A 24,781-nucleotide genomic window follows, 5' to 3' on the forward strand; every position below is an offset into this window, starting at 1 on the left:
AAGTAGTGGTGAAGAAGGAGGAGCAGACGTTGAGCCCGGCGGACACCTGCCTCTCGCGCTGTAGTGCCTGAGTTCAGGGGCCAGCTGCAGCTGCTGACTTGTGGCTCTAGCTTCCTTAGGACACAGTTGTCACGGCTTAAGTAACCAGGTTCCTGCCACTGTGCTATTCCTGGGTTGAGTTCCTGGCTTTGGCTTGGAACCATGTGGGAATGTGGTGGATGAACCAGTGAATGGGGGATTCTCTTGTCTCAACAACAGAATGAACAAACAGAAATAAAGGTCAAACCAGCTAAAAACTAATCATTTAAAACCAATGACTAATTTTGGCATGCATTTTTAAAAAGATTTATTTATTTTTACTGGAAAGGCAGATATACAGAGAGGAGGAGAGACAGAGAGGAAGACCTTCCATCCGATGATTCACTCCCCAAGTGGCCACAATGGCTGGAGCTGAACTGATCTGAAGCCAGGTGCAGGAGCTTCTTCCAGGTCTCCCACGCGGGTACAAGGTCCCAAGGCTTTGGGCTGTCCTCGACTGCTTTCCCAGGCCACAAGCAGGGAACTGGATGGGAAGTGGGGCTGCTGGGATTAGAATCAGCGACCATATGGGATCTGGTGTGTGCAAGGTGAGGACTTTAACCACTACGCTATTGCGCAGGGCCCTTGGCATGCATTTTTAGAGAACGCATTGCTAAGCCCTCATGAATTATGAGCCACCTGGGTCTTTGGCAGTAATGACTGAGTAGCATGAACACTTCGTTATTTCTGTGGATAAATCGCAAAGCAAAAAAAAAAGCCATTGTAGTTTGTTTTTGAAAGGAAAACAATTTTTTAAAAGATGTATTCATTTTTATTAGAAAGTCAGATTTGTACAGAGTGAAGGAAAGACAGAGATATTCCATCTGCTGGTTCACTCCCCAAGTAGCCACAATGACCAGAGCCCAGCTGATCTGAAGCCAGGAGCCAGGATCCGCCTCTGGGTCTCCTATGTGGGTACAGGGTCCCAAGAACTTGAGCCATCCTCCACTGCTTCTCCAGGCCACAAGCAGAGAGCTAGATCAGAAGTGGAGCAGTTGGGATATGAACTGGCGCCCACATGGGATCCCTTTGTGCAAGGCAAGGACTTTAGCCACTAGGCTACCATGCCAGGCCCCAAAACAGTGTGTTTTTAAACAAGTAACACTTATGGGTGAGATCTGCAGTTCTTGCTTTAGACACTGTACTTCCGCAAAACCAAAGCTCCAAGGTCTACCCGGAACTCCCCCAGCTTAAGTTACACAGTTGTTCTAAACTTATTTAGTGTTTCATGGCTTTGAGCAACTTAGAACCGAGAGGGACTTAGAGACTTGGGTCATTTGTTTTCCACATGGAAAAATTAAGCACTCTCCCGTGAACGTTGTCCTTAAATGGCTGTTACTTTGGATGAGTAAGGAGTGATGTTTTTGCTCATGTTTGGCAGCGTTTTGATGTTTTGTCTGGTTTTAAAATTTTACTTATTTGAGAAGCAGAGAGAAGGAGAAACAGGTAGCAGGGACTCAGTGACCTGAGGCCTCACCGCTGTGTCCGCAGTCTGCATTGCCAGATCGCAAACCTAGGCGCTTTGATGAATCAGTCTTCCAGCCACTAGACTAAGCACCTGTCCCTGAGGGGTATTTTTTTAAAACAAAGTTTGACAGTGAGTACTTGCATTTCTGTGGCATCGAGCACTTGATTCTGTCTTACTCCCTGCCTGTTCTTTGAAGAGCACACCCATTTTACCTTGTCGCTTGTGTGTGATTACACAGCTGGAAGTGACATGGGACAGGTTGTTAAGTAGATGTCAGTTTTCACTGACTCGAGTCAGTGGTGTTTCCCTGTCGACTTCTAATCTTTCTGTGTCAATGAGGTTAGAAGAATGTTGGAAGAACTGAGAACTGTAGCCTTAGCGCAGAATATTATTACATGTATGACATTGAATAAAATGTAAATGTAAATTTTAAAGGAAGCTAACCTTTGGGAGCCATATTCCTTTCCCCAGCCCTATTGCCCTTACCTGTATGATAGCTAAGCAGCCCTCTGAACTGTTGTTGTTGGTCAGGGTCCTTCACTAGACTCCTGCTCTGTCCATCCAGTGCTCAGCAGGACTGTATCAAGGTATACGGTAAGCTGCATCTGATTAAAAATGTGCTGCTTTGTGAGTCTTGGCTTGTGTGTCCTGTAAAACATCATTGCTTTCACATACGTGTCGCATCCAGGACTCCCCAAGAGTCTCCTTATCCTAGTTATCCACTGCCTGCTCTCTATCACATTAATTTGGATTTTAAACATTTTATTTAAATGAACTCATAAAATATGTGCTTTTTGTCATTTTAAAAAAAGATTTTTAAAAATTTATTTTACTTATTTGTATCAAGTGACCCAGTTTCACAATAGAGATGTGGGTGCGTGGTGGTTCCCTCCCCACTCAACCCCCTCCTGCCCCTGTTCCCCACCTGCTTACTTTCTTGCTTGTTTTTTTCTTGTCTGATTTTTTTTTAAAAGATTTATTTACTTTTGTTACAAAGTCAGATATACACAGAGGAGGAGAGACAGAGAGGAAGATCTTCTGTCCGATGATTCACTCCCCAAGTGAGCTGCAACGGCCGGTGCGCGCTGATCCGATGCCGGGAACCTGGAACCTCTTCCGGGTCTCCCACGCGGGTGCAGGGTCCCAATGCATTGGGCCGTCCTCGACTGCTTTCCCAGGCCACAAGCAGGGAGCTGGATGGGAAGTGGAGCCTCTGGGATTAGAACCGGCGCCCATATGGGATCCCGGGGCTTTCAAGGCGAGGACTTTAGCCGCTAGGCCACGCTGCCGGGCCCTGATTTTTTTTTTAAAAAGCTTGTACAATGACATACTTTCAGTTCACTTCATAAACAGGTTTGACATTCCATTAGATAAAGAATTCAACAGATAGCAACTAGGAGAAAAAAAAAAAACCCTACTATTCCTCAAGAGTATAGACAGAGGTTGTAAATAATAATCAGATCTCAGAATGTCAATCTTGTGCATATAGATTGCATTTTTTGTACTCTCTGTGTTGGTAAAGATTTATTTGGCAGGCAAAGTTACATAGACATGAGAGAGTGGGAGGGAGGGAGGGAGGGTCTCCTGGGGGCAGGGGCTGTATTCCACTGCTTTCACAGGCTCATTATTAGCAGGGAGCTGGATGGGAAGTGGAGCAGCTGGGACTTGAACTGGAGCTCATACGCAGGTTAGCCTGCGTGCCATAACGCCAATCCCTGTCTGTCATCTTTGATTCAGCATAATTAGACTCCTGCGTAGTGTGTGTATTGCTAAGGCATTGCTCTTGGTACCGGTCACGTGCTCCCAAGCAGTGGGTTGTCTGTTCACCTGTTGGTGAGCATTTGGATAGTTTTCAATTTCTGTCTACTACACATAAAGCTACTATGAACATGTATGTACAAATTCATGTATAGACATGTACATTCATTTCTCTTGGATAAATAACTAGGACTAGATTGCCTGCTTGTATGGTACATGTTTACTATTTAAAAAATTATTTTTTATTTTTATTGGAAAGGTAGATATACAGAGAAAAGGTGAGACAGAGAGGAAGATCTTCTGTCCGATGGCTCACTCCCCAAGTGGCCGCAACGGCTGGAGCTGAGCTGATCTGAAACCAGGAGCCTCTTCCGGGTCTGCCACGCCGGTGCAGGGTCCCAAGGCTTTGGGCCCTCTTCGACTGCTTTCCCAGGCCACAAGCAGGGAGCTGGATGGGAAGCGGGCTGCCGGGACTAGAACCAGTGCCCATATAGGATCAAGGCAAGGACTTTAGCTACTAGGCTATCGCACCGGGCTCCACGTTTAGCTTTTTATGAAATTAACAGTTTCTTCCAGAGTGGTTACACCATTTTCCTGTGCCACCAGCAGAATGTAGAGTTCTGTGTGCTCTATATCTTTTCCAGTGCTGGAGTCAGAAGCAGAGCTGGGGCCCAAGTCCAGGTGCTTGGTGTGAGAAAGGGTGTGTGTATCCTGAATAGCATCTTAATCTTGGCAAGATGCCTGCCACAGTCATCTTTGTGCATGTGTGTATATGCATGTGTGTGTTTTAAGAAATTGATTTCTTAGTTTGAAAATGGAGTAACAGAGAGAGAGTTACTGGGAACTTTACCCACTATGCCACAACACCAGTCCCTTTGTTTTTTTCATAAGATTTTGTGTGGGTAGGTTGAGGTATCTTAAAATCTTGCTGCCTTTTCAAAATGTTGATTTTGAGATGATTATAGATTCATGCTCTTAAACTTTTGTTTCCTGATACTTTCCCCATCTTGTTGTAATGTTTATTTTTGTGTGTTTGAAAGAGAGAGAGAGAGCAAGGGCTGGCCCAGGCTGAAGGCAGGAGCCTGGACTGCCACATGGACTGCGGGAACCCAAGGGCTCGGACCGTCTTCAGCTGTTTCCCCACACACATAGCAGGGGTCAGGATCGGAAGCGGAATCTCTGGGTCTCAGAAATGTGATATGGGGAGTCCAAGCCATGGTTTAATGTGCTGTGCTGCAATGCCTGTCCTATTTTCTTTTTTCTTTTTAAAGATTTATTTATTTTTATTGCAAAGTCAGAGAGAGAGAGAGAGAGAGAGAGAGAGAGAGAGAGGAAGATCTTCTCTCTGATGGTTCACTCCCCAAGTGAGTGCAACGGCCAGAGCTGTGCCAATCAGAAGCCAGGAACTCTTCCAGGTCTCCCACGTGGATGCAGGGTCCCAAGGCTTTGGACCATCCTTCACTGCTTTCCCAGGCCACAAGCAGGGAACTGGATGGGAAGCGGGGCTGCTGGGATTAGAGTTGGTGCCCATATGGGATCCCCGCGCGTTCTGGGCGAGGACTTTAGCTGCTAGTCCCCCGCGCCGGGCCCGTGTCCTATTTTCTTATTACTTAGGTTTTAGAGTTCCTTATATTACAGATACAATTTGATTATCAGATAGATACGCAGATGTTTTCTGCAAATTTGTAGCTGTCCTTAAAATCTCTTTATGTCTTTTGATATCTTCTAAGTTGAACTTTGACGCAATAAAATCTTAGAAGAGCCCTGATGTTTTGTCTTTCGGATGCATTTAGAAAAATATTTAGGTAGGATGTTATTCTTTTTAATGAGAACTTTCGTTGTTTTAGCCATTGTCTGTTTTGCAGAGCGCCCCTTCTGATTCTGTTGTCATTCTTCATCCTAGACGAGGGGTTGTGTTTGGTCTCTGGAGTGCCTGCGCATCAGTGGGCAATATTTTGGGAGCGTTTCTCGCTTCTTCTGTGCTGCAGTATGGCTATGAGGTAGGTATTCTTTTCCAGCTTCCCTGTGTATGTGTTAACTACACAAAATTGTGCCCATGTGAAGCCAGCTGTAGCCATGTCTACGAAGGACAAATCTTGTCTTGAAATTGGACAGGTTCAGTCACCTAAAAGATTCATAGCCAGACACTGGAGAGAACCTGAAGACATGTAAAAGTTGGGAAAAAATATTGGCAACTCTGTTACAGATGAAGAGTTAATAATATAAAGAACACTCACACATTGATAAGAGGAAGACCAACACTGCACACAAAGAAAGATCAAGGATTTGAATGCTTCATGGAAAGGAAGTAGAAATGGTTGCGAAAATATAGAGAGATACTCAGCTCTTTTTTTTTTTTAAGTTTTATTTTATTTTTATTACAAAGTCAGATATACTGAGAGGAGGAGAGACAGAGAGGAACTGGAGCTGCCGGGATTAGAACCAGCGGCCATATGGGATCAAGGCGAGGACCTTAGCCACTAGGCCACGCTGCTGAGCCCCGATACTCAGCTCTTTTCAAAAGTTTATTTGCTTATTCAGTGAATGCTGTAGTCTCTGTGTGCCCCAGGGACTGGAGAATGTATCACTGACCTAAACAGATGAAAATGTCTGTCCTTCTGAAGTGTCAGCAAGTGCAAATTAAAGCTGCCCGGTAAAGAACAATAGAAATATGAAAGTTGGTGAGCATGTTGTGTTGTGAGCACGTGAGGAGAGAGGCATTTTCCGCAGCCCCTCCCGGGGTCTTACCCTGTGGTGGAGGCTGTGCAATGAGCACCACTGTGGTTGAGTGCTTCCAGCACGGGGAGTTAATCACTCGGTGATTGGACTTGAGCATGCACACAGCGACGTGTCTGGCAAGGTTTATCATTTCAGCACTGTTTGTAGTAGCCAGGACTGGGGCACTAATGAAGGAAGCAAGGGTGCAAAATTGTGGGTATTGGATAATGTCATTTGCGTGAAGAAGAATAAACAAATACCTATTTTTTTCTTGTGTGATTCTGAAACGATCTGTGAGCCATGCTTAGGTGCTGGGCAATTGGGAGAACTGAGTGAATGTGGAGGGAGGAGAGGAAGAGTTTTTAGTGTACATGTTACTGCTTTTTGCTTAAATCATGTGACTATTGCTTACTCAAGACCTAAATTATTGCAAGTAACTTACTCTTTTAAAAAGAAGAAATGTGCTAATGTATCTCCCTAAGGACTTTGGTCTGGGTAAGGTGCACGCGGCAGCTGATGTCTTCATGATCCCCTCCAAGCCTGGGAGAAGCACAGTGACAAGTGCCTGGCGCTCCTGCAGCAGTCTCCCCTTCCGCCCGCCCCCTCCCCCTGCACCTCTCCTAAATGAGCCTGTGATGGCTTCTTTCCCTCTTTCCTCTAGTATGCCTTTCTGGTGACAGCGTCTGTGCAGTTCGCTGGTGGAGTCATCATCTTCTTTGGGCTCTTGGTGTCACCGGCAGAAATCGGTGAGGAGAAGCTCTCTCTCTTATTCCCTGTGTCCAATTTCACTTGGAAGCAGATTGCTCCTTTCCTGGGAAACCCTGGAGCTGCTTCCAAGTGAATCCAAGGAGCATCATTACTGTTGCTGTCCTAGTGATGTGGCCGGCAACCCCGGCGCAGCGGCAGGTGGCTGAGGGCAGTTGTGCGCTTCTTTGTATGACACAGGGAAAACTTCAGCATTTGCAAGTAGTTGCTGATGATTGAGACATTGGCGAGGAATCAGCATGGGTGTGTTTGATATGTGTCCTGTTTCACTTCTTTGGACACATTTTTTCTGATTACTAAAAATGATTAGTTGACATGCCTATGGTTAAATAAAGAATGTGTACAGGTTAAATTATAGAAGTAATGACACGTGCATTTCCTCTGTCTTTGAGGGCAGCTGGCCCTGCATATCTGCAGTTTCCATACCTATGCATTTTGCATCTACAGTTAATTAGCTGCAGGTGAAAAAATACCGAAGAAAAAATTGGAGCAGTACTGAACATACACAGACTTCTTATTCCCAAAAAAGGCAATGGTGTTGGGTACTATAAGTAATCTAGATATGATTGAAATGCATGGGTTATGTGCAGTGCTGCAGCGTTTCATGTAGAGGGGCAGAGCACCTTGAGTTTTGGTATTCTATGAAGGTCCCGAGACCGGCTGCCCGTGGGTATTGAAGAATAGCTGCCTTTTGAACAGCCTGTGTGACCATAGCTGAACCCAGCTGAGTCTTAGTTGCCTCTCTGTAAAATAGAAGTCAGTAGCACTAAATGTAAGACCTTAGCCCAATGCCAGGCACGTAGCATGTTTGCCCTAAGTGGTTGCTGTCTCTTGCTTTAGGTCTCCCAGATGTTGAGGCCGAAAAGAATCTTGAAGAAGACTCACATAGGCCATTAATTAATGGTGCTGAAAATGAAGATGAATACGATCCCAATTATTCCATCCAAGAAGGCACCGCTGCTCCCCAAGTGAAGGCAATCAGCTTTTGTCAGGCTTGTTGTCTCCCTGGAGTCATACCGGTGAGGACTGTCGGGCTCTCCTGTTACCGCGCCGCTCTTGGAGAGATTTCAGCCCTTGATGTTTCGTCTGTCTGAGATAGAGCTCCTTTAAGCGTTGAGCTTCTCTCTGATCTTTATTTTAGGAGTCTGTGCTCAGAGGAGAGTGGTACACCATCCCTCAGTTGATCTGCTGTGTAATACAGGGCTGGCAGACTTCCATGAAGAGCCAGAGAAAGTGTTATTTTTGGCTTTTGGGAACTGTACAGTCTTGCATCTGACTTTTGCTCCATTTTTTTAGAGCACAGGAAGCCACTGACAATACGTGACAGATGAGCATGGCTGGGTTGGACCCATGCTGGCTGATGTGGAGCTAAGAAGGCACTGATTTTTTTACTTGAAAGAGAGAAGGAAAAGGACCAATCTCATCCCCTGGTCCGTTCCTAGGGCTAGGCCAGATGAAGCCAGCTCCCCAGGAACTCAGTCCCATGTGAATTTTAGGAACCCAGTTCCCTGAGCCATCACCCGCTGCCTCCCAGGAGTAGGTGGGCATTATCAGGAAGCTGGAATTGGGAACAGAGCTGGGACTTGAAGAGTGTTCCAAATACAAGTTAGCCACTATGCCAAATGCCTTTCCCCTAGTATTATTAGGTTATATATGTATACATATATATCCTTTGGCCTATTGAATCATTACAGAATTGAATACGGACAAAGAAAGGTTTTGAGTGGTTCATTAATTCTGTCTTATTTGGCTACATTCTGATTATTCTGGACAAAAAATTTCATTTGCCCCCCCCTTTTTTTTTCTCTAAAAAGCTCTAGAACAGAACACTCCAGTGTGTTCTTGATAAAGCATTCCAGTGTTTGCATCCCTTTGCAGCCAGGAAAACTTTCTAATGTCTGAATCCCTTCTGCTACAGTTTTTCTGTCTTGATGTTTCGGGCGCTCTAGCACTGGAGTGGAGGTTAAGAGGCTTAGGTTATGTGTCCAGCTTACTCACTAACTTTCTGGGAGGCCTGGGGTAAGTCACCCGACCCGTGCTGTGTCTCGGTTTCCCCCTCTCAAGGAACAGAAGTGACCCCAGTCTTCCCTGAGGTTTATAACACTGGGTTGTTATGTCAAGAACAAAAGCACCTATTTTTTTTTTCTCCTCACTTTTTTTTTTTTTTAAAGATTTCTTTTTATTACAAAGTCAGATATACAGAGAGGAGGAGAGACAGAGAGGAAGATCTTCTGTCCGATGATTCACTCCCCAAGTGAGCCGCAACGGACCGATGTGCGCCGATCCAAAGCCGGGAACCTGGAACCTCTTCCAGGTCTCCCACACGGGTGCAGGGTCCCAAAGCCTTGGGCCGTCCTCGACTGCTTTCCCAGGCCACAAGCAGGGAGCTGGATGGGAAGTGGAGCAGCTGGGATTAGAACCGGCGCCCATATGGGATCCCGGGGCGTTCAAGGCGAGGACTTTAGCCGCTAGGCCACGCCGCCGGGCCCTCCTCCTCACTTTTAGTGGTGCATCTTGAATGCGGCTGGCCAAGTAGGCTCCAAGCATGTAGGCCATCTTATTTCACGTTTATCTGTGCCCTTCTGCCTGCATCCCCAAGCTAAGAGAACTAACATTTTGAGCAGGTATCTAAGTGTGAGTTAAGATATATGTGCTTCCAAAAATTCGTGAAAGATACATTTTCTAAAACAAGTTTGTATGAGTCTTGAATTTTTTTTTGTGCCAAAATCTTTTAATTCCATGTCTCATGAACTTTTTGAGGTGTCTCTTAAGTGCCCTTTTCCCACTGTTCTTTAATTCAAAGATGCTGTGCAGTGTAAAGGAAATGCAGGCCCCTCAAGGCCTGTCCTTGTGCTAATGATTATCACCGTCTAACTGGTTATTAATACACTCTGCTGGCAGCGGTTTCATTTTCAAGAGACAACTTTAGATTTGTCATGACTAAATGTGGAACTCTTTTGCTGTTCCTTTGTATTTCATGAGCTATTGTTCTCTGCCGTGGCAGGGATATGAAGGAAATGTGCTGACTTGATTCCTTTGTCTGCGTAGCAGCCTGTCGGGACAAACTGCAGTGGCCACTAGGATTTGCCTGTCTGAGGGATGGCCGTCGCCCTGCCAGGGAAGCTGTTTTAAAGCAAGTGATGCTTAGGGAATAAGTGGTAGCTGCAGGGAAAAACATATACTAGCCCGACACCTTTTGAAGTCTGCCCCTCTGTGCCTCCTCCTTTTTCTTTTGATGCTGCCAGGATTTCCTGGCAATAATGTGTTGACTGTTGGAGTCTTGGCCTCACCCCATCTTGAGGCAGCTGTAACTTTTCCCTCTCTCTAAGGAAAGACAGTTAACAGGTGGGTGACAGCCATGTTCCTTTCTGTGTGACCTGTCAGATATGTTCTCTTCTTTTCCATTGGATGTGGGAGTGGATTGGGCTTTGGGCAACTCCAGGGTGAAAATGCTTTTTCACACTGAGGCTTTTCCTTAGACCCTGACAATGTAGTCGAGTCACCTTCATCTCCCACTTTCTCAGTGTTAACTTATAGGAAATAGGATGCCCAACAGCCCTCTGGCAGTACCAACTGTGATGTTTGCTAGATCTGTTTGCCTATGGCTCGTGCCGGTTAGTTCCAAGAATATCATTTATCTTCAGGTCAAGAAATATGAGTCTGTGACCTGCCTTCTAGGTTCCAGCCTCTGGTTTGCTTCTCTCAGAGAACTTCTTGGAGCACTAGCTAGGGGAGGTTAAGGAAGAGACGTGTGTGGTTTTGACTTCAAAGCCTGATGTACAGAAGCAGCCACTAGGGATAAAGAGAAGAGGTAGAGTAGGGGAAGTCAGCCAAATGGGAGTTTATAGAGATGTTTCCTGGTACAATCAGGTTCTATGCATCCCAAACTCCATGTTGTTAAAAGTTGAGGTCATGCTGTGCTATGTGTCTCACTGACATTTGAGTATTTTTCTTCTAGTACTCTCTGGCCTATGCCTGCCTCAAGTTGGTCAATTACTCCTTCTTCTTCTGGTTGCCCTTTTATCTGAGCAACAACTTTGGCTGGAAGGAGGCTGAGGCTGACAAGCTGTCCATCTGGTACGACGTCGGAGGGATCATAGGTACGCTGGGGAGGCGCCCCTTTCCATGGGAGAGAGTTGGTTGCTGCGAGTCTCTGGCTGCGTTGCAAAGCGTGGCTTCATTTAAGTGTGCAAATGTTTTTCCTTAACTACCCTACCAGTAAATAGCCAAATTCTTAGCGGGGGGGGGGGGGGGGGGGGAGAAAGAAAGGAAGGAAGGAAGAAGGAGACAAAAAGAAAAAAAGAAAGAAAAAGTAAAAAATGTTTATGCACAGAAACAGAAAGGGAGACCAGCTAAGGAAGGCCCTCGGTTTATAGAGATCGCTGGGCGTTGTTGGGGGGTTGCTTCCTTTGTCTCTGGGAGCACAAGGGCATCTCCTGACGCGGGCTTCTCATGCACTCTCCGTGACGCCTTCCTCCAAAGTTAGTTGTGTGTCGGAGATCTGAGTTCAAAGGCACATGTGTTCCTTGTGACTGCTTCCCACCTTCCCCGCCACCCCAGCCGAATAAGGAAAGGACGCTCCGGGGTGTAGCTTAAGAGATCACAGCGCTAGGAATAACAGCTGGGATTGATTTTTGTGAGGGTTTTGCAGTGGCTACATTTCTAAACCACAGATTTTAATAGTGATTGTGTGCTGTAGCCAGAAAGATGAACAGAGAAGTAAGACACTTTTAAGTAAGATGCACACACAGCATGTACTGTAAGTAGCTATAGCAGAACCTACCGCCCTGCTGTGATGTTTATGTGTGGAGTTGTGTAAGACTGGAGTTGTGCCCCAAGCAGCACATGAGGCTCGTGGTGCAGCCTTTGATGTGCTATGACTGGGTTTGAACGTGGCTGCCCTTGTTCTTAGCATCAGAGGCAAAGCTGAGCTCGCACTTGCTTGCTGAGTTTCGAGCTGCCTAGGTGCTGGGCTCTCAGGAGGGTGTGTCACAGCTGTCACTGTATCCAGAGAGACTGGCACCCGTATGGGATCCCAGCACACGTAAGGTGAGGAGTTTAACCACTAGGCTACGGCTCTGGGCCCTGGTTAACCTTTTTTGAAAAGGGGAGGGCATGTGAAGGGTACCGCTCAGATAATTGGGCTGAATTTGAGAGGAAATGGTTCAGATTGTGAGATGCTGTTTGTGTTTTAAGGTGGCACCCTGCAAGGCTTTGTCTCTGATGTGCTCGAGAAGAGAGCTCCCGTTTTAGCTCTGAGTCTGCTTCTGGCCATCGGCTCCCTCGTTGGGTACAGCCGTGAGTAGCCCTTTGTTTTCCTGAGCTCCTGGGAGGAAGACGTTTGTCTAGCTCAGGGAGCAGCCTAGGGAGCGCCTTGAGTTGAGCTGCAAGGCTGCTGTGCCACCCTTGCCTTGTCCTGTGAATGCCTGGGAAAAGCGTCATCACAGCGTTTTATTTGTGTGGGGAGGAAATTGGCATCTCCAGCGCTTTGTTGGTTTGTTTAAAAGCTTGCTTGGGAGTGTGTGTGCTTTGTCTGAGGGTTGGCTCCAGAGGGACAGCATTATAGCCAATAAAACAATAAAAGGGGAAGCGATTTCAGAAGCAGAAAGATGGTCATTAGCTGGTTTGGTAGATGTCCCTCAAGATGGCTGTGGCCACAGGGAGGGTTGGAAGCAGCAGGGAGAGCTGTTGGCTCTGTTTTCTCAGTGATGTGTGTGGCCTTTGTGTGGAACCATTTCCAGTCCCCACGCCGTGTCTCTGTTTTCTCGCAGGTTCCCCGAACAACAAGTCCATTAATGCACTGCTCATGACTGTCACAGGTATGGCAAGTGTCTCTCTGCTCCCCCCTGCAAATCCAGAGGAAGAAGGAACACCTTCCCCACTCTTGGTTAACTGCAGAGACCACCCCCTCCCCACTCTCTTTCCCAGATTCTGTCTGCCTGTGCTGGTGGTCCGGCCTCAGCCCTACTGTGCCCAGAAGCATCCCCTGGGCTCAGAGATTTCCTGAGATTGCTGGTGGCTGCCGCGGCTTCTTCTCTGTTTTTTTTTTTTTTTTTTTTTTTTTAATTAGAAAGAGAGAAGGAAAGACAGAAAGGAAGATCTTCTGTCTGCTGATTCACTCCCCAAGTGGCTACATCGGCCAGAGCTGAGCCCATCTGAAGCCAGGAGCCAGGAACTTCTTCTGGGTTTCCCTTGCGGGTGCAGGGTCCCAGGCTTTGAACTGTGCTCCACTGCTTTTCCAGGCCACAGGCAGGGAGCTGGAAGGGAAGTGGGGCTATTGGGACACGAACAGGCACTCATATTGGATCCTGACGTGTGCAAGGCAAGGACTCTAACCACTAGGCTACTACGCTAGGTCCTCTTTTGCTATATTTGAACATGGCTGAGGAGGAGTGCCACCTGAGGAGCCTGTTAGGCAGCTTTCACAATATGCAGTATGCATAGTTTCTCCCCCTGAGTTGACACTGGTCTCTATTTCTTTACTGAAGCACTACACGAAGTAACTGGCTGTGGTTAGGTACCACGAGGCAGGAAGATTACGTTTTTGGAGCTGATGTGATGGCTCAATTGGATAATCCTCCACCTTCAAGTGCTGGCATCCCTGTATGGGTGCTGGTTCATGTTTTGGCTGCTCCACTTCCCATCCTGCTTGTGGGCTGGGAAGGCAGCAGAGGCGACCCAAGTCTTTGGGCCCCTGCACCCATATAGGAGACCTGGAAGAAACTCCTGCCTCCTGGCTTCAGATCAGCTCAGCTCTAGCTGTTGCGGCCATTTGAGGATTGAACCAGCAGATGGAAAACTCTTTTTTTCTCTGTCTTTTCTTTCTGTAGGAAAAGAGAAAAGTTTGCCTCTCTAATAAAGATAAATCAATCTTTAAAACATGTACTTTTCAATTTTTTTCATGTTAGTATCTTAAAAAAGATTTACTTGTTTGTTTGAAAGGCAGAATGATGAAAAAAGGGAGAGAAAGAATGAGACGCTGAGCTCACTGGTGTCTTGCGTACACGCCCACAACAGCTGGGCCTGGAGCAGACCCCAGGCAGGAGCCCGGGACGGCATCTGGGTCTCCATGTGGGCAGCATAAACCCCCAGGCTCCTTTCCAGGCACATCAGCAGGGACCTGGATGGGAAGCAGAGTAGCCTCACTTCGAGCTGCTATGGGTGGTGGGCATTCCGAACTACAGCTTTCCCCACTGTCCCAACAGCTGGCCCCAGTTCCTTCGCTCTGAGCTCTGTCTGCTGGCCAGGAGGGGGAGCTACCCATGCTGCAGTAGTCTCAGGGTTCTGTGGCAGTCATGTGACCAGGCTCACGGATGCCAGGCTGTGCTTGGTGCCAAGGTGGCCTCCCCGAGAGTGCTGGCAGAGTCACCTGCCCCACTGAAGAGCTCTTACCTCTTCCCCTTTGTTTTAGTATGGTTAAATTTGTGTAGCCAGATGCTTTTATAATGCAACTCTGTGTGATGGAATCTGACAAACTAGTGCAATTATAATGCAAATGCCATCAGATTAGAAAGGCTGTTTCACTTTAAGTGTTGCATTTTTGGGTCTGATAAAGTAAGCTCAAGTATCACATAATTAAAGAAGGGTTTTCAGAAAAGTGGATGCTAACTAGTCTAAAGATGATACTATCTAGAAGGGTTTTTATTCCCTCCCACCCCCAACCCCATTTCTGTCTCTAACATAGTAATTCAAGTATTGGGACACTGTCTTCCCTTGTCCAGAAGCGTGTCAGTGTTGCTGTGGCTCACATTTTAATAAGAGCTTGTTCTTGCGACTTCAGGATTTTTCATTGGTGGACCTTCCAATATGATTAGCTCTGCTATTTCTGCGGACCTGGGTCGCCAGGAGCTGATCCAGGGGAGCAGCGAGGCTTTAGCGACTGTCACGGGCATCGTGGATGGCACGGGGAGCATTGGAGCTGCGGTGGGCCAGGTGAGAGAGCCGCAGGGGCTGGGAAGCCTTCCCTCCACAGCGAGGGAGTGCAGGCCTGCTGAGCCGCGGTAGGTGGCACTCTCAGGCTGTAGAACACAGTACTGAAAGCCTGGGTTTCATTTCCGAGCTTCAGCTGACGTGACCTAATATGGAAGGTCCCACTACCTCTTTCAGGTCCATCTTTCCACTTACAGATTCTTCCTGTTTGCAGACAAGCCAAGACCTCCCCAGAGAGAGTCTTCTCCTGTGGCCCACCAACCCTCTTCTTCCTCATCTCAAAGTGGCGTGTGAGGCACGTGCCTCTCATTATACCCGCCTGCCGTGCAAGCCCAGCTTTCCTCCTCTGCCAGACACGCATGTCTAGACCTGCCTTTTACAGGCATCCGCCACCAGGCATGGCTGTGGCTGCTGCAGCTGCCCTGAGTCACTTTCTAATTTTCCCCTGCTGTGTCTCCTGGTTTCGTTCCTAAGTGTCTGGCACAATCACTAGAGCCTGGCACACCTGGCTGGCTATAGACTTGTTGAGTTAGAGCCCCGGTGTCTGTGCTTTCAGCAAGCCGTCCATGATGGTTCTTAAGCACTCCAACTTGAACTTTGAGATTGTCTCAATCAAGACTGCTGGCCTTTTCTACATAGTCAAAGCTTTTCGGGTTGGGCCTTTTTTTTATTTGTTTGTTTCAACTTAAGTCTTATCTAAGATGGCTGGTCTCAGCTGTGGGGCAGTCCTGGGTCCTGCTTCTTTGAGGAGGTACCACTCCGGGTTGTGGAGCGTCAGAGGATCGACTTCATGGTGGAACCAGTTGGACCTAGACTAGTAGATGAGCTGTTGAATAGATAAGAGAGTTTAGGCAGAGCCTCAGGAGTGCCTCTTTGGTGGCAGGGTGGACAGGGGGATCCTGGAGGAGCAGGAAGAAGGAGCAAGCAGAGTGACATGTGGTCAGGGAATAGCATCAGGGAAGGTGTTGGTAAGTTCCTTGATGTGGAAAGGCAGGGAGAGGCACTGAAGGACAGAGGTTCTGTTTTGACATCAAGGAGGTCATTTACAACTTTGGGGGTTGCTGTTTTCCTTGCTTACTGTGGGCGGATTGCTGATGTGGGTTTGCAAGTGGTTAATGACAGAGTAAAGTAAACCATCTTAGTACTTATCACAGCCCTGCCATCCAGCGTACACTAAATGCCCATCTTTGCACACTAGTGTGAGCTGCAATGAGAATGGGATTTTGTGTTCTGTTGTCCTACTACGTAGAATAGCACTGGCATTCACTAGACACTCAGGCATTTGTTGAATGATAACAGAATGGATGATTTCTGTGCTTGGCATATTTGATTATGTGACTAAGGTACAAAATTTAAAAATAGTAGATACTGGGTTCAGTATGGTAGCGTAGTGCTAAAGTGGCTAAAGTCCTCATCTTGCACACGCCGGGATCCCACATGGGCACCAGTTCTAATCTGGTAGCCCTGCTTCCCATCCAACTCCCAGTTTGTGGCCTGGGAAAGCAGTGGAGAGTGGCCTGAGGCCTTGGGACCCTGCACCAATATGGGAGACCCAGAGGAAGCTCCAGGCTCCTGGCTTTGGATCGGCTCAGCTCTGGCTGTTGCGGTCACTTGGGAGTGAATCAGTGGATGGAAGATCTTCCTCTCTGTCTCCTCCTTTCTGTATATCTGGCTTTCCAATAATAATAAAAAAAAATCTTAAAACAAAATGCAGATACTTAAAATGGGCCAGAATCATATTTGATCTACTCTAGAATGCAAACAAAAAAATTCTTTTGGTCATCAGATGTGATGTGACATGCTGGGGAGCCCTTTCTTTATGTATTCCACCTATTTTATGTAATTCTTTCAGCTTTAGCCATTCCTCTTTCCTGTGGTGTTGGAAAGATTTCATATTGTAAACGGAGTGAGAGCCCGAAGCTCTAGCTGGCGTGGTCCTCAGCCACTCCCCGGAAAAGAGTTCATGCCTCCCTCCTGGTGGCTGTAGCAGCTGGCATTCCTGTGTGGTAAAACACCTGCATATGTGCTGCCTTTTCCTGCCTTGTTCCTCTGTCCTCTGCACCGGCTTTGTGTCCCTTGAGGACAGAGCTCTGCTTCGTTCATCTTCATGCTTCCGCTGGTTAGTGTGGCTTTTAACACTCCGCAGTGGGTCAGTAAGATTGAATGGCTGTGTCCACACACAGGGAGAATGAGGACAAATGTTCACATTTAAACTTGGACACGGATGTTCATAGATGCATTTTTAAAAAGATCTGTTTATTATTAGAAAGGCAGGTTACAGAGAGAAGGAGAGATAGAGATCTTCCACCCACTGGTTCACTCCCCAAATGGCCACAATGGCCAGAACTGAGCTGATCTGAAACTAGGAGCCAGGAGCTTCTTTCAGGTCTTCCACGTGGGTGCAGGGACCCAAGGACCCAAGCCATCATCCACTGCTTTCCCAGGCCATAAGCAGAGAGCTGGATTGGAAGTGAAGCAGCTGGGCACAGAACCTGCACCCACATGGATGCCAGCCTTGCAAGACAGAGGACTAGCCTGTTGAGCTACTGTGCCAGCCCCATGATGGATTTTTCTAAAGGATCATTTGTTTGAAAGGTAGAGTTACAGAGAGAGAGATCTTCCATCTGATGATTCACTCCCCACACAATTGCAATGGCCAGGGCTGAGCCAGTTCCAAGGTAAGCGCCTGGAGCTTCTTCTGGCTGTCCTGTGTGAGTACAATGCCCAAGCACAGGATCATCCTCTGCTGCTTTCTCAGGTGCATTGGTAGGGAACTGGATTGCAAGTGGAGCAACTGAGACTTGAACCCGTGCTTATATGGGATGCTGGCACTGCAGGCGGCGGTTAACTCACTCTGCCACAGCATGTGCCTCTTATAAATGCATTTTAAAAATGGATTTATTTGAAAGGCAGTGTGATGGAGAGAAAAAGAGCTTTAATCCCACTGGTTCATTCTCCAGATGTCTGCAACAGCTGGGGTTGGGTCAGGCCAAAGCCTGTAGCCCGAGTCTCTATCTGGGTCTCCCACATGTGTGGCCCGAGTGTTTGGACCAACTTGCACTGCTTTCCTAAGTCACATTAGCGGGAGCTGGCACAAAGTGGAGCAGCTGGGACTCCAACCAGCACTCCGCTGTGGGATGCTGGTGTTGCAGGCCACAGCTTAACCAGCTGTGCCACCGTGCTGGTCCCAGGAGGTTTTTCCAAACAGCTAGAAGATAGAAGCAGTCAGCTCCCATCAGCTGGTGGGTGATAACAATGTCGTCTGTCCGTACGATGACGGCGTATTGCTCAACAACGAAAAAGGAATGAGGATTGGTTGGTATTACATCACGGATGAACCTCAACAATATGCAGGGTGAAAGAAGCCAGCCATAACAGAGCGCATTGTTTATGTTCCATTCCTGTGAGATGTCGAGCAGAGACAAATATGTCAGCAAAGAAACTGGGCTAGCAGGTGCGTGCGGCTGGGCGGAGCTTATGGGTGCCAGGTTTCTTTCAGGGATGATGATAATGTTGTAAAATTAGATTATGATGGTGGTACCACAGCGCTGTAGATATGCTACAAGCCTTTGTTTTGTATGTGTAATTTTGAGTGGATTTTATTTTATGCAATTGTCAGTAAAGCTGCTTAAGCAAAGATAAAGTTGTGGTCAGAGTTTGAAGGACCATTGGAATTCTTTTTTTTTTTTCCTAAAAGATTTATTTATTTTTATTGGCAGGGCAGATCAGATTTACAGAGGAGAGAGAGAGACACAGAGAGAGAATCTTCCATCTTCTGGTTCACTCCCCAAATGACCGTAATGACTAGAGCTGAACTGATGCAAAGCCAGGAGCTGGGAGTACCTTCTGGATCTCCCAAGCAGGTGCAGGGTCCCAAGGCTTTGGGCTGTCTTCTACAATATCTTTTTAAAAAATTTATTTATTTTTTATTGCAAAGTCAGATATATTTTTTATTGCAAAGTCAGAGACAGAGAGGAAGATCTTGTGTCCAGTGGTTCACTCCCCACGTGACCACAACAGCCAGAGCTGAGCTGAGCTGAGCTGATCTGAGGCCAGGAGCCAGGAGCTCTTCTGGGTCTTCCATGCAGGTGCAGGGTCCCAAGGCTATTTGGTCATCCTTGACTGCTTTCCCAGGCCACAGGCAGGGAGCTGGATGGGAAGTAGGCCGCTAGGATTAGAACCAGCACCCATATGGGATCCCAGTGCGTTCAAGGCGAGGACTTTAGCCACTAGGCCTCTGGGCCAGGCCCACATGGGTATACCTTGAAATCATCATGTGAAGGGAAGCCAGCTACTCACCAAAGGACATTTACTGTATGGTTCTACTCACATCAGTCTGTCATGAAAGGACAGATACGTTTCATGAATATGGGACTATCAGTGTATGTTTCATTGTGTGGTTCCATTGATCCTCTCTTGAACAGGTAGATTGAGACCAAGGGAATAGGAGAGGTTACCAGGGGCTGGAGAGAGGGGACGGTGGGCGTTGCTGCTTAGCAGGGACAGAGCTTCTACTTGGGTGATGACAGATTTTAGGAAATGCGGAGTGGTGATGGCTGTACAACCTGTGAACACGGTGCATGGTACTGGCTTGAACTCTTTAAACAGCAACTTTTCTGCTACAGTCACAGAAAATGGGTTAAATGCTATTAGATCCTTTTCAGTAATTGATAATGAAGCAAAAGAATATGCTGCTGCATCTTACGTGCAGTACTCATATGAACAGGTAGCACAACTGAAAAGTCCTTCGCTACACCTATTAGTTTTGAAAGCATCAGTACCATAGCGGGTACCTTCCACTGGGAAGAACAGGTGGGTGCAAGTGGCCTGAGAACATTCATCTGCATCTCTCAATACAAAAATGAGTAAAAATAAATCTTCTGCGCTTATGTCCTCTGTTGCACGGTCTGTTTTTTGGGGAGGGTGGCGTGGGGTATTCGGACCCTGCAAACTTATCAGATGAAATGTTAGTAAAGTTTACGTGTGAGCAGTTAGGTGGAAGAGCTTTGAAGACTGCGAAGCTCTGCTACAAATCCTAGCTCCCTGGTCTGAAGCAGCTGGGCAGTCCCTGGAGACTTGGCCCCTGTGTTGGTCTCTGAAGCATCCTGATATGACACCTTTCTCTCCCTTCCAGTATCTGGTGTCTTTGATCCAGGACAACCTAGGGTGGATGTGGGTTTTCTACTTTTTCATCCTTATGGTAAGTTTGTGCTTTTTATTTTTTTTAACTAGCCCCCCCCTTTTTTTTTACTAATTTAATTCATGTACTTAAGTCACTTCTTAAAATGAGGAAAATTGCTGATTGCTCTTAAAGACTTTTTTTTTGTGGAAAGAAATACTTTATGAGTCTAAAATACGCATTTTCTTCTCTCAGGGAAAGGGCCCTGACCTGATTCTAATGAGTGTTGCCATTTATACTTCCAGGAAGACAGGAGGCTTCTTTCAAATCCACCAGCCATTAATCAGTTTCCTCCTCTAGGCTGTCACCTTCTTTGCTAACTACAACTTGAGAATTCTGAAGGGAGTAACTGCAGACCCGGCAACAGAGCATCTGAAAGGCGGCAGTGCTGTGATGGGCGCTGCGGTGTGTGCAGCTCCTCAGGGATGCCGTTCTCCCGAGGAGCTATACCTCTTAATGCTGTGCACGTTCTTGCCTGGGGTTTTGTACTTTCTGGGAAATGGTCAACGGAGAGTAAGCGCCATGTGCTTTGAAAATGTTGCTTTGTGTTGGAATAAGCATGTGAGAACATTCTTGCCCCTTATTGGTGGCCGATGGTCGAGGCAGGTGTACTGAGGGCGTCTGGTGAAGCCCAGGTCCTCCAGGGGTGCGGACAGTGCCCTGTCCGGAGATTCCAAACTGAAGGCGGCCTTCAAGTCCAGGCAGTGTTTCGCCTGCCTTGTCCAAGGAGTTCCAGGGTGGTCAGTTCTGGGAATTCCCTGGGACTTTCTGCTAATTGCCTCCTGACTTCTAAACACGGGCCATGCAGCTGTTCACTTCTGACATCCAGGCAGAAGGAACTATCCTCTGGTTAGCCTGCAGGTGTGGGTGTGGTAAGAATTATAGTTGAAAACTGGGTCTGTGGTAGGAAGCAGAGGTGTTCATCTGAGCTTTACTATCAGTTTCCTGTTCCACCTGAGTCCAATTATTAAACTGTTTTATTCAGTTCTTATATTTAAAAGATTTATTTATTTATTTGAAAGGCAAGGTTACAGAGAGAGGGAAAGCGAGAGGGAGGCGGGAGAGAAAGAGCCGGGCACTGGTGGGAGCTGGGCCAGGCTGAGGCCAGGAGTCAGGGACTCATCCGTGTCATCACATGAGTGACAGAATCCCAAGCACTTGGTCCATCCTTAGCTGCTTCTCTGGGGGCATTAGGACTGCTGGCTGTGGAGCCGTGAGGACTTGAATCAATGCTAATAAGGAATGCCCGCATGCCAGACAGCAGCTTAGTATGCTGTACCACAGGCCAGCCCCCAGTTCTTTCAGTAATTGTAATGTGTCATTAAGTAACATCAACTCCAATTTTCAAAACCATTCTTTAGTTCATTGGAGATTATAAGCTATCTTTGTGTGAGGCCAAAATGAATATTAACTGTCCAAATCCATTATTATGTTCAAAATCCAATACCCTAACAGAAGTGATTAGGTTGTCACTGCATACTTAATGGTTTTTTTTTTCTTCTCTCCCCAGACAAGTTGTACCATTGTGTTCATCTCGCCATTAATAGTGAGGGAAATATGCTCTCTTGTGCGAAGGAGACAAGCTCACATGTTGAGTGAATGACTGGTGCCCACCAGAGAAAAAAGGACAATGGGAGACGTGTCAGTGCTGCAGCGTCTTTTAATTCGCCCTGTTTGGGGTTGTCTAGGAGCTCCACAATAACCTCGGCCTGCCAGGCCTCATCCCACCCTGCCGGCCATCTGGGATGCCGCCCGGGAGGGCCGTTACTCCACAGCCCTGACCGTGGATGACTCTCATTGTTTCATGAATGTACTCAGCGGCCTGTGAGCCTGCCAGTGTCTCAGAGTGAGCTCTGGTGGTCTGTCCCTTTCACCTTCAGTGTGGTCATGGACTTGGACCCTTGTTCTCCAGCCCTGATCCTCAGGCGTGCAGGCGCGGTGCGGGTCAGCTCTGCTCTGACCCAGAAGGTGCATCGGTAATGACATTGCAGAGGAGGCTTTGTGTGTGCAGTCCCCTCCTGATCAAGGGCTCCAGCTGGATTCCGCTAGAAGCTCGCCTTGGACGAAAAGTGTAATGGGAAATCTCACACTACTTGCTTGTTGATTCAGTCACTCTAGCCGGTCTGAAAGTCATCAGCTCTCGCTGCAGGAGTATCTTCAAGGTATTTTCAACCCGTTCCCTTCTGTCTTCATTCAGAATGAACTCTGACCCCTGGAAGATTTAACGTCCCTTCCGTTCCAGCCAAGGGCGTAATGCTGTGCCCAGCGTGCTGGGTCCTGGGCTGGCTGGCTGGGAACGCTGGGGTCTTCCCAGAAGCGCATCTGCCCAGTCTTGTTCATAGAGGATGGATTTGCTTCACAGCCTGGCTCCTGAAGTTAACTCGGAGACAGGAAGGAACGAAAAGGCCTGGCTCCTTGAAGTGCTGACTGTGACATGGAACCATGACAGTAGGTTACGGACCCGGAAGCCATCTGTTCCGTAGCGTATCGTGGCTGTGTCTTCAAGGCTGTGAATTCTGTGCTTATCATTGTATACTGCAGTTCTGTATGTGTATTTTAAATTATGAAAGGGAACAAGAAAGAAAATGTGCAATCTCAAGGGATATTTTTAATTTGCATCGGGTTCAGAAATGTTTTTTAGCCTCTTTATATTCTGACACGTGGTCTGTAATGACCTGGATATTATTTAATCATGCAAACTTCTGATCATCTTATTGCTTATTTACTGACAAAAAGAGGGAATACATGAAACACAGGGGGACAATAAACCAAGTTTTGTAATAAACCTTGGTCCAGTGGTTATTTCAGCCTGTCCCGGGAGTTTTGTGTTTCGGTGTGCTGCGTGCCCCTAGGTGGCCCGCAGTCGGCCCGCAGTCGGCCCGCAGTCGGCCTGACCCGCCGCCTACCGCGCTGTGCGGCTGGCTGGGACGGCCCTTTCTCTCACGGTCTTTTCCCCTTGTGAGAGATGGACTCGGTCAGATGAACTGTCTCGATGCACTTCAGGAGCTATGGGGGAACTCCATTTTTTGGTTGTGTTTTGTTTTAAAGATATATGTATTTTTATTGGAAAGGTAGATATAGAGAGAAAAACCAGAGAAGATCTTTATCCGCTGGCTCATTGCCCAAGTGGTAGCAATGGCCAGAGCTGAGCCTATCCGAAGCCAGGAGCCAGGAGCTTCTTCCGAGTCTCCCACATGGTTCAGGGTTCCAAGGTTTTGGGCCATCCTTGACTGCTATTCCAGGCCACAAGCAGGGATCTGGATGGGAAGCGGGACAGCCGGGACATGAACTGGTGTCCATATGGGATCCCAGTGCATGCAAGGCTAGTATTTAGCCGGTGAGCCACTAAATTGAGCCTTCTGTTTTGTTTGTTTGTTAAGATTTGTTTTGATTTGGAAGGCAGAATAATAGAGACACAAAGGAGAGAACTCCTTACTCCCCCAAAGCCCTCAGCAGCTGGGGCCGGGCCAGGCTGAAGCCAGGAGCTTGTAATTCCATCTGGGTCTCCCATGGGGGTGGCAGAGGCCCATGCACTTGAGTGGTCATCTGACACCCACCAAGGCTGGTTAATAGGAAGCTGGTCAGAAGTAAAGCAACTGGGACATGAACCAGTACTCTGCTGCGGATGCAGACATTGCAAGTGGTGGCTTAATCCTCCACGTCACAACCCACCCCTGCTGGTGTTTTCTTAACCTTGGGTGGGTGAACGACCCCTCACCTCTCTATGGGCTGTGTGCTCCAAGTTGTACCTGAAATGAAAGTAGAAATTCTGTGAAAGCCCACCCTTTGTTTCCCTAAGGATGTCTTTTTCTTATTCTAGTTCTGGCAACCTATGCAAAAAAATTATTTTAAGATATATTTATTTCTTTTTATTGGGAAGGCAGATATACAGAGAGGAGGAGAGACAGAGAGGAAGATCTTCCGTCCGATGATTCACTCCCCAAGCGGCTACAATGACTGGAGCTGAGCCAATCCTAAGTCAGGAACCTCTTCCGGGTCTCCCACGGGGGTGCAGGGTCCCAAGACTTTGGGCCGTCCTCAACTGCTTTCCCAGGCCACAGGCAGGGAGCTGGATTGGAAGTGGAGTATCCAGGATTAGAACCAGCGCTCATATGGGATCCCAGCTCATTCTAGGTGAGGACTTGAGCTACTAGGCTATTGCACTGGGTCCAGTCTATGCAAAATTAGTGAACATCTGGGCATTAACTTCATTGTCTTTATTCTCTCATAAAGAAGGCAAAATTGAAGGTTAATTTGAAAAATACATCTTCTGGCAATTAGATTTTTTTAAAGATTTACTTTATGTGAAAGACATCTGCTGTTTCGTTTCCCAAATGGCCACAATAGCCAGGATTGGGACAGGCGGAAGCCAGGAGCCTGGAACGCCATCCGAGTCTCCCTAGGCACCAGACTGCTAGCGTCATCATCTGCTGCCTTGAGAGCCACGTCAGCAGGAGGCTGGGTTAGCAGTGGGGCAGCCTATGCCGTCTAGTACTCGACAGATCCAGGCCTAACTGAGCACCAGGTCTTTGCACTGAACGTCAGGCTTCCTCCTGGGATAGCGGTGGCCTCCTTTTTCTGACTCTTAACTCGCGTTTATATCCAAGACATCCTTGGTGCAGCCAAGGGCTGGGACCCTGAGGCTAAGCCTTGTGAGGCTGTGTGTGAAACTTGCCTGCAGTGCCTGCACCTGCTGCTGGGTTTGGCCCTGCACGGCTGGCTGGCTGTGACACCCTGGCCCGGGGCCTTGCCTGGGCATCCTGGCCTCTCTTTGCAATAGATTCTGCTCCAGTTTGCTTCTTTAAAAGGCACTTTTTGCAGTGGGTCTGTTTGAGAAGTCCAGCACTCCACAGACTTGTTACATTGTATTGTCTTGTGTCCTTAGT

The 24,781-nt window shown here is 47.5% G+C and overlaps 1 protein-coding gene across 2 annotated transcripts in view; it reads left to right on the forward strand.

The window, feature by feature from the left end:
- Positions 1 to 21,826, forward strand: part of SLC37A3 (solute carrier family 37 member 3) — a 46,196-nt gene extending 24,370 nt beyond the window's left edge. For both annotated transcript variants that reach the window (XM_004594357.4, XM_058681409.1), the window contains exons 7-15: positions 5,208 to 5,304; positions 6,684 to 6,768; positions 7,628 to 7,806; positions 10,746 to 10,887; positions 11,984 to 12,085; positions 12,559 to 12,606; positions 14,568 to 14,719; positions 19,851 to 19,916; positions 21,406 to 21,826. In XM_004594357.4, coding sequence (XP_004594414.1) covers positions 5,208 to 5,304; positions 6,684 to 6,768; positions 7,628 to 7,806; positions 10,746 to 10,887; positions 11,984 to 12,085; positions 12,559 to 12,606; positions 14,568 to 14,719; positions 19,851 to 19,916; positions 21,406 to 21,498 — 964 coding nt within the window. In that variant the 3' untranslated portion in view covers positions 21,499 to 21,826. The remainder of the gene's footprint in view (positions 1 to 5,207; positions 5,305 to 6,683; positions 6,769 to 7,627; positions 7,807 to 10,745; positions 10,888 to 11,983; positions 12,086 to 12,558; positions 12,607 to 14,567; positions 14,720 to 19,850; positions 19,917 to 21,405) is intronic.
- The last annotated feature ends 2,955 nt before the right edge of the window (positions 21,827 to 24,781 follow it).

The sequence above is a fragment of the Ochotona princeps genome, chromosome 25, assembly GCF_030435755.1.
Source record: "Ochotona princeps isolate mOchPri1 chromosome 25, mOchPri1.hap1, whole genome shotgun sequence".
NCBI classification, from domain to species: domain Eukaryota; kingdom Metazoa; phylum Chordata; class Mammalia; order Lagomorpha; family Ochotonidae; genus Ochotona; species Ochotona princeps.